The following is a 13,703-nucleotide window of genomic DNA, read 5'->3' on the forward strand; positions in this document are numbered from 1 at the left end:
CTAATTTAGAGGATTGCTGAGACGACTGACCTGGTTGGGTTCGAAGAATGAAACGAAGATTTAACGCTGATGACGCCAGCAACGACTTTCAAAGAGCGTCGGTTAGCTCGAGGACTTTTAAGAAAAGAAAGTTGTCACAGCGAGAAGCCACGCGACTTTGGTCCAATAATCGACGTATTAATTGCCTTAATTGTTATTAAAGAATTTTACGTAAAGGATGCATGCAAAAATAACGCAACCGAGAATTACAAATTTGTTCAAAAGATTTGACGGAAAAATTTGTTAAAGGAGAACATTTATAATTGAAGGACTAAGGATTGTGAAGGATTTTGAGGACTAAGATTTATCAATAAGACCGTTTATTAATTTCAATTGAGATATCATCGTACCGCACATCATACATACAACTTACGTCTAAGAGATACGCTAACTGAGCTAAATAGAACGTGGCTATTGTGAAAAAACTCCACCCGTGTGTTTGTTTGTTTGTTTGTGTGTGTGTTTATGTGTATACATATATAATACCTATATACAATAGATAATTTTGAGCGGGTGATAAAACAAACACAATATCCTGAGACGTTAACTCGTAAAAAAGAAAACTAGGGAGGGGCATTCCAACGTACGAATTTCCTCGAATACCATTGAAACAAGCCAGAAAAAGATTCGAAGAAACTCGTCAATCTGATTTACCAAACGTAAAACATCCGACAACTTAAAGCTCGTCTTCCTCCCCGAAACGAAGAAACTGTCTCGCTAAATGCGAACAAGCTAGAGATTAAATATTGAAGATGTCGACTCGGATCGTGGCAAAAAGAAAACGCAGATTCAATTCAAACAGAGATTAACAATGCAGATATTACAATTAACGTTCGATAATTGATTTTCAAGGAAAAGGACGGGTCCTCCCTTTGCGTGGTAGCTGTTCGAGTCTCGACTACGGGCTAACTCTATGTCCACTAGGTTCAATAAATAGAAATAAATATCGTGATTGTCGTAGAGACCTGTCCAAACGGTACACAGTTCGTCCAGGTCCTGGAATCTCATTCAGTCTACATCTACTTTAAAGTGTATTATACTCTCGCCATTCTTTCGTGCACGGCCTCTTCTCACGCGTATTCCTCTCTGTCGCGAACTCCTTTTATGTAAATGAACTCGCAGGATCCGCCAGGAACGTTTCCACATCCCAGAGAACTCGGAGAGTTTTGTCAATCGTTACGGATTATCGATCAAATAATAGCAACGCTATCGGACACGTTGATCGACCAATAAATTAACACACTGTTCACTGGCTATTTTATGCAAACACTGATGCATGCCGCTTGATATTTTACCCAAAGATGAACGCTTGTATCACCAGCCACAACATCCGTACGTGTAAACACAAGTTTACTCGTGACTGGTTAACAATGTATTAAGAATAGATCGTTAATCGATCAATAAAACCTATGATTTCGTCAATTCTGATCGGATCTTACTTTCGTTATAATTTCGCTTCGACTTAGTCTCGGTTCTAATTGTTTCAATTTAAAATTGGTCGATCGATGAGGCGAGTTCGTCGAACGAGAGCTTCGAGAAGAGGATTACCATTCTGGTTTGGTCTCGACACGGTTCTCGCGTATAAAGCTACTCTTCCATCGGTGCGATTTAAACTTCGGCACACGACACACCCGGCCAAGACACTCCAAAAGTTAATAGAGAAACTTTTAACGAAGAAACGATCATTTTAAACGGAATTCCTCGTTGAGATTAATTTAGAGAAAGTAGAAATAACCGAGTGCGGTGTTAGTCGCGTCGCAGAGAGTCTAAATCGTACTTGAAGGAATCGAAAAGGGTTTTCATACGGCGTTGCAGTCCATGAACAGGGTTCTGCAGTCTTCACCGGTGCGTCCACGTCGACCTGCTTCATACAGTGCTTCGAAACCTACTCCGCTCTGCCTTTGGAGCAGGTAACTTGTCGCGTACCTTGGAAATGTAAGAAATTTTATTTATTACTCGTTTATTATTGCAAGTATTATGTTGTTTGTCAGTGTCGATCAATCACTGTTTTCGTTATTAATGTTATGTAGATTCACAATCGAGAAGCTTTCTGGGAATCCAGTCCATAAGACAAAATGACGAGTTAGGTAGATTGTGTCAAAAGTACTTTTAATATTTTGTACTCTTCCTAACTACTGTGATACCTGAGTTTTAATTGCTTTGTGTCAACTGTTAATTTGAAATTCTGAAGCTTTTCAACTCTGGAACCCTAAGAATGTAAAAATATAAGAATTACAGGATTTAAAAGGTCGAGAATTTGAAGACTTGTAAATTTAGAAACTTGAGAATTTTAAACGTTGGAAATTTGAAAATTTAGAAATGAAATGTGTCAGCGCGACGAATTGAAGAACTTTGTTCTTTTATACGTTTATAGAATAATTCAAATATTTAACTAGAGAAACATTCGTCGCCTATATATATACTTACTATATATATTCTTTCCAGAAATCTTCTCAATTGGAAGAACACTACGAGAAAAATAGAGGCACTTACGATCCAAGTTGACAGAAGATAGAAGATGTCCCCTGAGCATCTGCAACACACTCTGCACTGGCCTCGCAGAGGGCTCTTTCGGCGCAGCCTCGTTGACCTTCATCTTCCGCACGACCAACGTTATTAAATGACTTCACTGACCTCATGTAGCCCTAAAATGAAAATCGCGTTAATCTCAGAACGGATAAAAACAGAGTAGGTTTATACAAAAAAATTATATTTTCAAGTACCTTGAGCATGGAAATGGAGGCGACTGCGGCTTCTGAAACCGTGTCTCGTCTTCCCATAGATCTAGCTGCCAGGGAACGATGAGAGAACGAGGTCTTCAACGCGTCCAGAAGATTGATCACTATGCTAATGAACTGTTTCGGAGAAATTGATCCATTAAATGCGTGTAAGAATTATAATACTAGGCAATATCGACAGAGCAAAAGCATTATACTACTCGTGGGAAGCGTACTTTTTATTTTATTTTAGCTTATCGACGCTTCGTCAATTCCTCTGTCGTTGATCTTAATAAAATTTTTCACAAAAACTTCATTCTAAAATTTGGATGCGATAAATAGACTGTGGATTTTTATGCATCTGTGAGGAATTCAAAGATACAAAAAGTACGTAGAACAGAGTGCTGAACCCCGTGAGTATCGCAACACCAACAGCACCAGCGTATGTCTACTTTGCTAATACCCAACGATATGCAATCGCTTCTAACCAATAGGAGAACACAATGTGGAAAATGCTCTAAGTTTCCTAAAGGAGATAAATCTTTTGCACCGCCTATGCAAGTATATAAAAATGTACTAATAACTAATTAATTATTTATTCATATTTATAGAATACATGTAATTGTAGTTACTTGTTAATAGCTTAGCAGGACGCATGACGAAAGGCAAAAAATAAAAAAAAATGTATAGAATGCATATTAAATGCATATAAAACACATATACGAAGATATGTAAAATATCCAAAGTAGAATACTCTGCTTCTTTAGTTATTTAGAAAAATATGTATTTCGTATAAATATCCATAGTCTATATTCTGGTGTATCTTTTGACGAAACGTCAATTAGAAAAAGAGACAGAAGGAGTGAAATCATTCATGTACAATGTGTTCGATCAGGTACTAACCTCGGAAGCGTTTTTAGCCATGACAGCAACCTGATCGGGGTCTCTGCCCTGTCCTAGAAACGCGCCCAGCACCGCAGTCAAAATGCCCTAAACAACCGACACCAGCCATGTGCTCTAAGTTAACAGTCTCTGATGATATATTTACAAAGGAGATCGAGTCTGTAACGTTGCCCCAAGCAACAGATTATATTCTATAATTTACACTAAATCACAGCAACGTACGATCTTCATTCGTTGACAATTTAAAAAATTATTACGCTAAAATTAAGAAACTATTCTATAATACTTTACAATTTTAGAATTAAATAAATATTTCGTCGAACGGTAAGGAAGGAAGTTAGACCGAAGTTAAATCCATTGATAATTCTAAAAGACATTATTTTAGGTTAGAATTCATAGAATATTTTTAAAAAGTGTCGAACGAAAGAGAACGAACCTGGATCGAAACCGGATCGAAAGGGAAATTAAGTCGTTTAGAAAACGTGAAGATCGTTAACGTATCCAGGGTCCCCTTAATTGCAATAGGAGACAGTGGAGCTCGTTAAGGGAAGTAACAGCTCGTGTCGACAAACGACTCGTACGTCGTTGTGATTTCTCTTTTAAAAAAAATTGCGTACAAAAGTAAGAGGACGTAGAAGCGACGATATTATTTTACAATGCGTGCACGAACGACACGTTCCATCATAGATAGAAAAACAGCGATCTCTTCTTCTCGAATTCTAAACGAATATTTTTTTAGGAGAAAGACGAACGTCTCTCCGTGTTCCGTTTCATGCTCAGCGATGTACAGTTTACAGCGTAGACGTGCTACTAATTCTAATTTAGGCCCGCTGTCCACGAAGCGTTGCTTCATAGAAACGTAAGCGTAGTCTATTAGACATGACGATACATCTCAAATGTCGAGCGGCGAGAAACTCGCTTTCGTCCTATGTCACTACATCCATTTACAGCTGCAACGTACGCTACTGAAAATGTTAAACACTTGTCGTCATGACAAGAACACGCAAAAGCGGTTTGCCGCTGTTCAGGCGCACGTTGATTTACGACGACCGTGCTGAAGTTCGGTCTGCACATCGAAAAAATATGTAATAATACATCAACACTCAGCTTTCACGAAATCTACATCAGTTTTAACCTACGTTGAAATACATGTTTCAAAATGTCCGATTATTTTCCAACTCCGGTATTGACGTCATCGATCGGACTATCGCCGATCATAAATTGATCGATGTGTCGATTATAAAAAAATACAAAATTAAAGATTCTCCTCGAGAGGAAATTTATTTTCTACAAAATCGTATTCGGTATCTTAATTCCTGCGTCGATACGAAATAGTTTCGATAAAGATCCGCCGATACAGATCTACGTACATTGTAACATGTCTGACGAAAGCTGCTTACCGATGCATGGTAAAGTCTCATTTCACTGTTGGTATCAACGCGCTAATACGCGTCTATGAAGCGACGCTTCGTGGATAGCGAACCTTAGCTATTCAAATGTACAGCGTTTCTGGAATCTAGACAAAATACTACGAAAGGAGGGGTCGATCGAACGATTCCATGGTAAATACATCAAATCGTAGACAAAATTCTACTAGAATTTGAAAAAAAAATTCTACAAAAAGTTCTATAAAGCTATATGAGTGGCTATTACCATGGAATAATTCAGTTGAGCCTACAATGTGTTTGACCCAGATCGGTTCTCGCGGTACAGTCAGTTCAGCTTATGCTTGCTTTCGTTACGCGACCCGAATCAAGATGAAAGTCTCGGAAACTCGCTGTTCCTGTTGCGCGAAACCGTTTCAAGTAACCCTCCGATTGCTTTCTAACTCTGTTTCTTAGTCGCGAACATGTCCAATATTAATTCCAATCAAGTATACAAAGTTTTCCAATAATCATGGTACAAAGGGGAATGATTCTGAGTGAAAAAATAAGTCGAAGACATAAAGGAAACTTTGTTCGTACGTCGTTTTGTTTTCGAGAAAATCGAGTTTCAAAAGTCGTCAGCTATACCCGAACTTCGCTAATTGCGGGCCGAACGATAGCGAATAAGCAGCAGGAAATTGATTCTACACGCGAGAATTAGTCGAAAATGTAGAATAAAATTTTGTTTCGAGGGAAAATAATTTTGGAAATTCGTCACACGCCTGTACGAAGCTAAATTTTTAACTAGAGACGATCAAGCTCTAATTCCGTGAAAACGAGGCTTTAAACGTGGAAAGTTTATCCACTTAAGCCACATTTTTCATTTATCTTCGCATATACAATAATCTCCTGACGATCGTTTATTCATATTCAATAAACAATTAGTAGATTATTCCCCGACACCAAGCAAATTTTCAAATTCGATTTTCTCAAAAACAAAGCGCCGCCTGAAGAAATTATATTCTATATTTTCGACTTATTTTTTCACGTACAACCATCCCCCTACCGATTAATAAAACACGCTGTATGTTATCAAGAAACATATCGCAGCATGAAAATACCTAAAAAATGATACGTTTGATTTTTAGGTAATAGAAGGTCTGAAGATTCTACGATATTTGACGTGGAAGCGGAAATGACCGTAATCAAAGGGAAGAAGTGTGTGATGTTGTTGCAAGAGTACCTGCATGGGGCTGCTCTGGTTGTCAACCTTGTCGATACCATCGACAGGTTGTTGAGGACCTCCTAGAAGAGCGGTGAGCACCCTGAGTCCTACTGACAGTAAATTTGCCCAAGGACTGGCTGGTGCTCCATCATCGATCTCGTTTTTGCTTGGACCGGCTACACCGCCTGTTTGCCCTAAGAGCATCTGCATCAGCATGCTCAGCATGTTCGACCACGAAAACCCGGTACTACTACCTTCCTGTTGCAACAAAACGGAGAAACGTTTAGTCTAAAGTCGAGAAAATGGAAGTTCGAAATGAATCAATTTGCATGAGAAGAAATAAATATCAGGTTGTCTCAAAAATTCCTTTCGTTTTACAAGGAAATAACAGATGCACAACATTTTTTCTTTTATATTATTTCATTGAATTATGTGTTTTATACTATTACTACAAAATGAATCGTACTTTGACTTATGGCAAATTACTTTGGATCATATTGAATTATGTATTTTCTTTCTTATCACTGCAAAATAGGTCATACATAATTCAATAAAATAATATAAAAAGAAAGAGAATGTTGTAAATCTTTACTTTCTTGTAAAGCGAAAAAGACTTTCATGGACAACCTACTATGATTATAACTGATGATGTTAATTATTATTATTGTATACTACATATGTATAGTAATGGACAAAAGAAAGTTTACAAAATAAGAAGTGTGAGAGTAAGACAACGTAATTTTCTACCAAGAAAATTCCTATTTTTCTTTTTTTTTTAAGTATATTCTGAAAAATATGAATCTGCATAAAAATTCGCTGTCTAATAACATATGTATGTATACACTGTGGGATAGAAGACTGTTGGCGATATGGTAAAAAACGTTTTGTACCAAAGAGTTACTAAAATACATAGCGTATCGATTTAAAAAAAAAATTAGGAAATGTTTCTAATAGTTTACTTGAATCTGATTGGTGCTGATGTCATCCAGGTCATCGAGGGCGACCTTCTTCATGGCGTTTGGCTTCTCCGCGAATTTCCTCTCGTCCCTCACCTGCTGTTGGAACTGTTGCGGATATTGAGGATGCTGTGGCAGTGATGCTGCTTGTCCAAGAACAAGCGCCACCAAGCATAGCGACACGTACTGATTGTATTTCATTCTGAAAAGAAAATTCAACCTTCTTCATCATCGTCGATGATAAATTAGGAAAAAGAGTCCTTAATCACGAGGAACTGTAATAAATCTGATGCAACACTCTCGCTCTCTCTCTCTCTCTCTCTCTCTCTCTCTCTCTCTCCCTCTTTCTCTAACATCGAATGACTCAAAAGAGAAAACACGGATGGAGAGCCGAATTTCAAGAAGGTTTCAAACTCTTTATATGGAATCAAAGAAATGTCGCAGCTTCCGCTCTTAACGCTGCTACGATCCTCGGATTTGTATGTTTCAATCTTGCTCTCAATATTGCAAAGGTGAAAATTGAAGAGGCTTTTAATATTTTAAGAGAATATTTAACATAAAATAATATTTAAAATAAAGTTAAAGTTGTACAATAAGAGACTTTTGACGATGAAAGGAGGCAACAACAGAACTGAATTTATTTTTCTACCTCCTTTCCTTTAAACAATTATATGCTCTCTCAAGGAAGAGAGTCCTTAATTACGCGTAAATATAACTGACGCCACGCTCTCTCCAGCATCGAATGACTCAAAAGAGAAAACAAGAACGTAGAACCGAATCAAGAGGAATTCGAATTCACTATATCGATTCACGCTCCAAATATGTCGCAGCTTCCGGTCTTCAATTTATTCATCTATCTACTTTCCTTTGAATGATTGAATGAATACTATAATAACTACAAGCTCTCTCAAAATTTCCAGAACCAAACTTACAAACAAATGAAAATAATCTTCGACGTCGATTACTAAATCGTGAATGTTTATACAGATTCACACTCTTATGAACACAATTACCAAAAATGAAATTTAAATAGAGATTTTTTTCATCTTTTATGTGCTACGAAGAAATATAATAGCTTGGATACTTTTTACATTTTGGTATCTAAACCTGGTGAATGAAAATTCAATATGAATGAAAATAATCATACAAATTCATACCCTTAGAAATATGATTAAAAGGAACGAAATTCAAATAAAGATTTTACCCATCTTCTAAATACTGCAACGAGTATCGTACTTTGGATACTTTTTACATTTTTGTATCTAAATCTGGAGAATGAAAATTCAATATGAATGAAAATAACCATACAAATTCATACCCTTAGAAATATGATTAAAAGGAACGAAATTCAAATAAAGATTTTACCCATCTTCTAAATACTGCAACGATTATCATACTTTGGATACTTTTTACATTTTTGTATCTAAATCTGGAGAATGAAAATTCAATATGAATGAAAATAATCATACAATCGCACTTTGGAAATTTTCTATATTCTTGCTTTTAAACTTCCCGTAAATGCAACTGCACTTTGTCAATCTATCGGTTACAAATATTCAACCAGAAGTACCTGGTAACCGGAGCGGAAAATAATTTTTCCTTATTTTTTATACCATATAATATAGAAAGAAAGACATAGCGGCCAGAGAAAATTCTACATGTTCTTAATTAATACAAAAAGAGGATCGTAGGATCTAGATGGTTCCGTGATCTCGATGGAAGGCTATGTTCATCTAGGTAGTCCGGTATCGATAACCTTGATCTTGAGCCTCGGAGCATTGGTGAGGAAAAAACGAAGCGATCGCGCGCACGCGAAACGAATAAAGCGGAATGGTACTGGCGTAAAGCGGAGGAACGACGCATCGAGCGACAGGAAAGTGTGTCAAAGCGGTTAAGGTCATCCTGGCAGCACCAAGTAGCCCACTTCTCGATCGAAGCTACCGGTTTGTTGAACCCGGCAGGTACCGTTACCTGAAAACGCGGTCGCGACCTACTGACGTCTTCCTCGTCCTCGACTGTACCGGTTGGTTAGTTGAGGAAGAAAAATAAATAAATAAAAAAATAAGAGGAAGAACGTTGCCCAGCAAGAGGAAATCATAGAAATCCGATCTCCCTGGGTAATTAAAAAGAGAGTTGAACAAGTTCCTGATAAATGTTCGAAGAAATTAAAGTGGAAAATTGAGTACCATCGACATATAACAATATACGGTACAAATAAAAGAAAGAATTAAGGAACACTTTTGTGCTTTGGCGATGATTATTCATAGATAAAGAAAGAATTAAAAAAAACGTTTCGTTCGTTTCTTAGATTCAATGATAGAGCATAAGTGAATAGAGGAATTCCAAGGAATGGTTTTCGAAAGCAAATAGAAAAGACATAGCGTGAAGCCACGCCTCTCGAAAACGGTACCTGCCGCGGCGGAAAAATCGCGAACGATTTCTAACTGTAGCCGGCATCTGTAAAAGGCATTTGCAACTCGTTCCTAGCTCGTCGAATTCGCTCGCGTATCGTCGATTTCTAACACGACAGAAAGAATCTTCCATATTCGATGCTCTTACATCGAACGTCGATACTCTCGACCATGGAACAAGTGTTATAAATCGTGCTTAAAATTGTTTTCATTGAAAGAGCAATCGAACCGAGCTTTTGAAATTATATTCCCACGGGTCCAAACGATGTAAGTACGAATGCAAAATGATCTGTCAGAATTGGAACTGGAAAAAAATGGAAGAGTTCGTTGAACGATCGTACGAGAGAATTTCGATAATTTGAACGTTAAATCGCAGTAATCGGAGGAAAGTAACGTGTGATATGCGAGTGTCGATGTATCTGGGAAAACTGTAAGGTACTTACTTCGTTACTTCCAGGTAGACACTGACTTCCTTGACACTGACTTTCAGATCTGAAGATGAAATTCTACGCGAGGTGTTCTATATAGCTTGCGGATTCACGTGGGGGTAAGCCGCACGGCCAATGACCACACACCTTTGGCACTATTTTCAATGGAACGGACCAATCCTCTGCCGCTTCTCTTCGCTGTCGATCCCGAAGGTCTACTTTTCGAATACTTTTCGTCCAGATTTTACGGTTTCGACATTCCACCAGCCTTTTATCGCGATCGAATACTCTCGCACAAAACATTGTACGAACGAACGTTCGGTTACCGAGTTTTCCCTCTTTCCCTATGTTTTGCTTCATTGATTACTGAAATTATTTCTGACAAAGTTCAAAGGATACATCTCGTAGCTTAATTATAATTTGCGACTGTCCGGAACTGAACTCCTGCTATATCATTCTGAAACGTAGCTCTGCCATGGCTAGAACGTGGATATTTATGCATCTATGGGAAATTTCAGAACAAGATTATAGCGCATAGATGTACAAGATACTAGTTACTAATTAACCGTTAAGAGAAATAAAACAGAATAGCAACATTATATAAGAATTAGGAATCCGATGGAAGAATCTGCTGTACTATAAGAAACTGGAAGTAAAAATCCAATCGATCTGCTTGTAATAGGCTCTGAGCCTACAGTAAAAGAAACAAATAGAAATATATAAAATATCCAAAGTGTAGCATCATAACGTTCAATACGTGAAACAGATCTCTGGTCGCGTTACATTTCTTCAATAGCAATTTATAGAAGTACAAATACAAAATAGAGTGATGAGAGTGTCCAGTCACGACTGTTTACTCGAAAATGCAAATTCCACGAGACCGTAAAAATCATCGACGCTAGCGGTTTTTTCTTTCCAATGGAATAATTTTTCTACCTACTTGCGACATCCTTCCGAGCTTTCTTGTTTTCCTCGATTCCGTCGCGTTTATCAAGACGGTTAACACAGGCCAGTTAGAATGCAAACGTATCGTACGCCAGTGAATGAGATAAACTTTTCAACCGTTCTCCGACTGTATCGTGTCATTAGTTCTTTCCAATAAGAACCACACGAAGGATTTCTAAAATAAACGTATAAAAGATGTTGGAAACTTTATCGCTTATTTATCTAAAGAAGGTCGATGTAGTCGAAGGTGTCGGGGAATATTAGAATATCCTGTTCGCACCAATATCAGCCAAACGAATTGGACGCGAAATAAAACTACGATCGATCGTTGGATTGACCCATTCGCTCGTCCACGACCGGAGGCTTTCCTTTTCTTCTTGAAGGCCCATTTTGCGTTGCGTGCACCCTAGACTAGGCGGTCGCGATTCATCATAACTGTTTCAGTAGCGGGATGCTGGAGTCGTGTCTTCTTATTAGGAGCATCTCGCTAATCACCGCGTATAAGAGCGACCTGCAATTCGCGAAAAAAATAAGTCGGACCTTCGGTGAACGTACTTACATACATATATTCGATTTTCAACGTTTCATCGTTCTTTGATACTTTTGATCAGTGGTCTACCGGTGTACAATTTTCGGACGTTCTGTGAAAGAAATTCGATAGAGGAATTTCATTAGAACAATCGGGGGCGGATCTAATGACGCTGTAAACCCCAGAAAGCTATGGGGGGCGGGAGGTGGCTGTCGACAAGCTTAATGAACGATCTTTGAAATTACATAAAATACGTTTGTTGGTAAGACTGGGACAATGATTTTAGTTTGGCTGGTACGATTTCTGTTGATTCAACACGTATAGAATGTTCGAGACGGCCATCGAGCGCTCCATGTTGAATTCTGAAGTGTTGTGGAGGACCCTTGCGTTTACTAGAATTCATGAAAAACAATTGAATCGAACGGGACTCGCTTACCATGACAGTTTTGAAGACGATTCTACACTGACCATCGTATCGTGCGTACCTTGCGACAGATTACCCGGAGGATAAAGATCATTTAGAGATTGAAATTGAAGAGATCGTTTAGAGACGTAAATATCAATTTTCTATTGGTTTAACAGGCATCCGTTTGGTCTGGATAAACTTCTTTTAAATTTGATTTACCTCAGTGCCCCCAAAGGGTTAAATCCGCCGTTATATACATATATATATATATAATAACATAAATCCTTGGTAAATAAGACGGTCGATTCTGGAAAATCGAGTTTATTTTGGGAATAAATTAGATTATATACAATAACAGTTAATAATAAATCTATTATAGATTTTACCTGTCGTACAAATGTTACTAATCGAGAATCGATTTTCTAAACCCTAAATTACCGTTCTTCTCGTGTGATCTAATCTATTCGGTAACATGGCTGCCGCTAAAACAAAGCAAAAGTAAAAATGTCGGTTGGCGGGTAGTTTGAATTCTATAGAATTTACATATATATATATTTTATAAAAATTAGTATACAGCTTGGATAGATATCTCGAGTATGGATGATTAAACTACTTTTACAGGCTCTACGAAGTACACACTTACGTTAAATATCTTGTAGCTGCTAAATATTTTCAGATTTGTTCCAAAAATTTCAAGATCGAAGTATTATTAGATACTTAAAACGTTGTTCGTTGAACACGGTGTACATTATATCTATATACGTCATAGATGGATAGTAATGTAACGGGACTAACAAACGACCTTCAACAAGGTGAACTAATTCTTTCGTAGAAGTAAAAGATCCATCAGAAGTACTAATTCCTTCTTTCCTTTCTTCCTACTTCTTGTGTCAATTAGAGCGAATAAAAAGAACGTCTTCGGTTTAATATTTTGACAAAGGGAAGTGTTTGCCATGAATTTTGTAAAAAAAAAAGAAAAATAAAATACTTAGGAAGATATAGAATCAAAGAAAGATATTAAGTACGAAGATTATTTACAGAAAAACACAATACGCAAATTCAAATTTATTCAATAATCCACATAGGTTTAGTACCACGCGAGAATCCGTTGCAACTTTTACGGTCCCAATTTTTCTCGTAAATCGATGCCATTAGAAATGAAATATTGCCTGTATGTACGAAACGTCATTAACGTTTTCTACTAGAACTTTTTTACTTTCTAAACATTTGTTCACTTTCTGAATAACTTAAAAAAACTACATTCTTTATCTGTTTAATATTAGTATCAGTACCATCGGTAAGGTAGATTCCGCTGAAAAGTAGAAAGCCAGTATACCTAAAGGCGCACTTTTTCGATAAATTGGAATCTCAGGAAAAAATCCGATGTTTCTAGTAACTGGAACTGTTTGAACGTTCGTTAGCGTGTTTTAGATACAAAGAAACGGTAATTCATATGTGCACGCTTCGCTTCAATGTAGCTTTTCAAATTTTTGTAGGCTAAGCTTCGCTTCTGTCTGAAATGCCGTGTCCCGTGCACGAATGGCATCACGCTCGTTCCTCCCGAACGAACCTGGGAAAATTATTGGTGTTCCGGCGTCTATAATAAAGCTGAAAAGAATAGGAGATCCAGTCCGCTATTAGACCTTTACCACTGACACAGAAATGCAATGGTACATTAACGAGCGTGAACCAGTCATTTCTGTTTGCCTCTCTGTCAATTTCTTTCGTAACCGTTTGCCAAGATTATAATTATCCTTTAATAAATTCAATCCTACTACAT

General features: G+C 37.5%; 1 protein-coding gene across 2 annotated transcripts; it reads right to left on the reverse strand.

Annotated features, from left to right (window-relative positions):
- Nucleotides 1-342: 342 nt before the first annotated feature.
- Nucleotides 343-10,448, reverse strand: LOC139994454 (uncharacterized). Of its 2 annotated transcripts, XM_072017106.1 has the most exons (7): nt 10,059-10,448; nt 7,208-7,406; nt 6,267-6,506; nt 3,660-3,746; nt 2,763-2,894; nt 2,533-2,684; nt 343-1,965 (listed from the first exon to the last, which is right to left on the reverse strand). In XM_072017106.1, the coding sequence occupies exons 2-7, from the start codon at nt 7,403-7,405 to the stop codon at nt 1,839-1,841; spliced, it is 936 nt and encodes a 311-aa protein (XP_071873207.1). In that variant the 5' UTR covers nt 7,406; nt 10,059-10,448; the 3' UTR covers nt 343-1,838. The 2 variants fall into 2 exon arrangements, with proteins under 2 accessions (XP_071873207.1, XP_071873208.1); XM_072017107.1 differs by lacking the exon at nt 3,660-3,746 and having other exon boundaries at nt 10,059-10,410.
- Between the last annotated feature and the right edge of the window lie 3,255 nt (nt 10,449-13,703).

The sequence above is a fragment of the Bombus fervidus genome, chromosome 14 (assembly GCF_041682495.2).
Source record: "Bombus fervidus isolate BK054 chromosome 14, iyBomFerv1, whole genome shotgun sequence".
Lineage (NCBI taxonomy): Eukaryota > Metazoa > Arthropoda > Insecta > Hymenoptera > Apidae > Bombus > Bombus fervidus.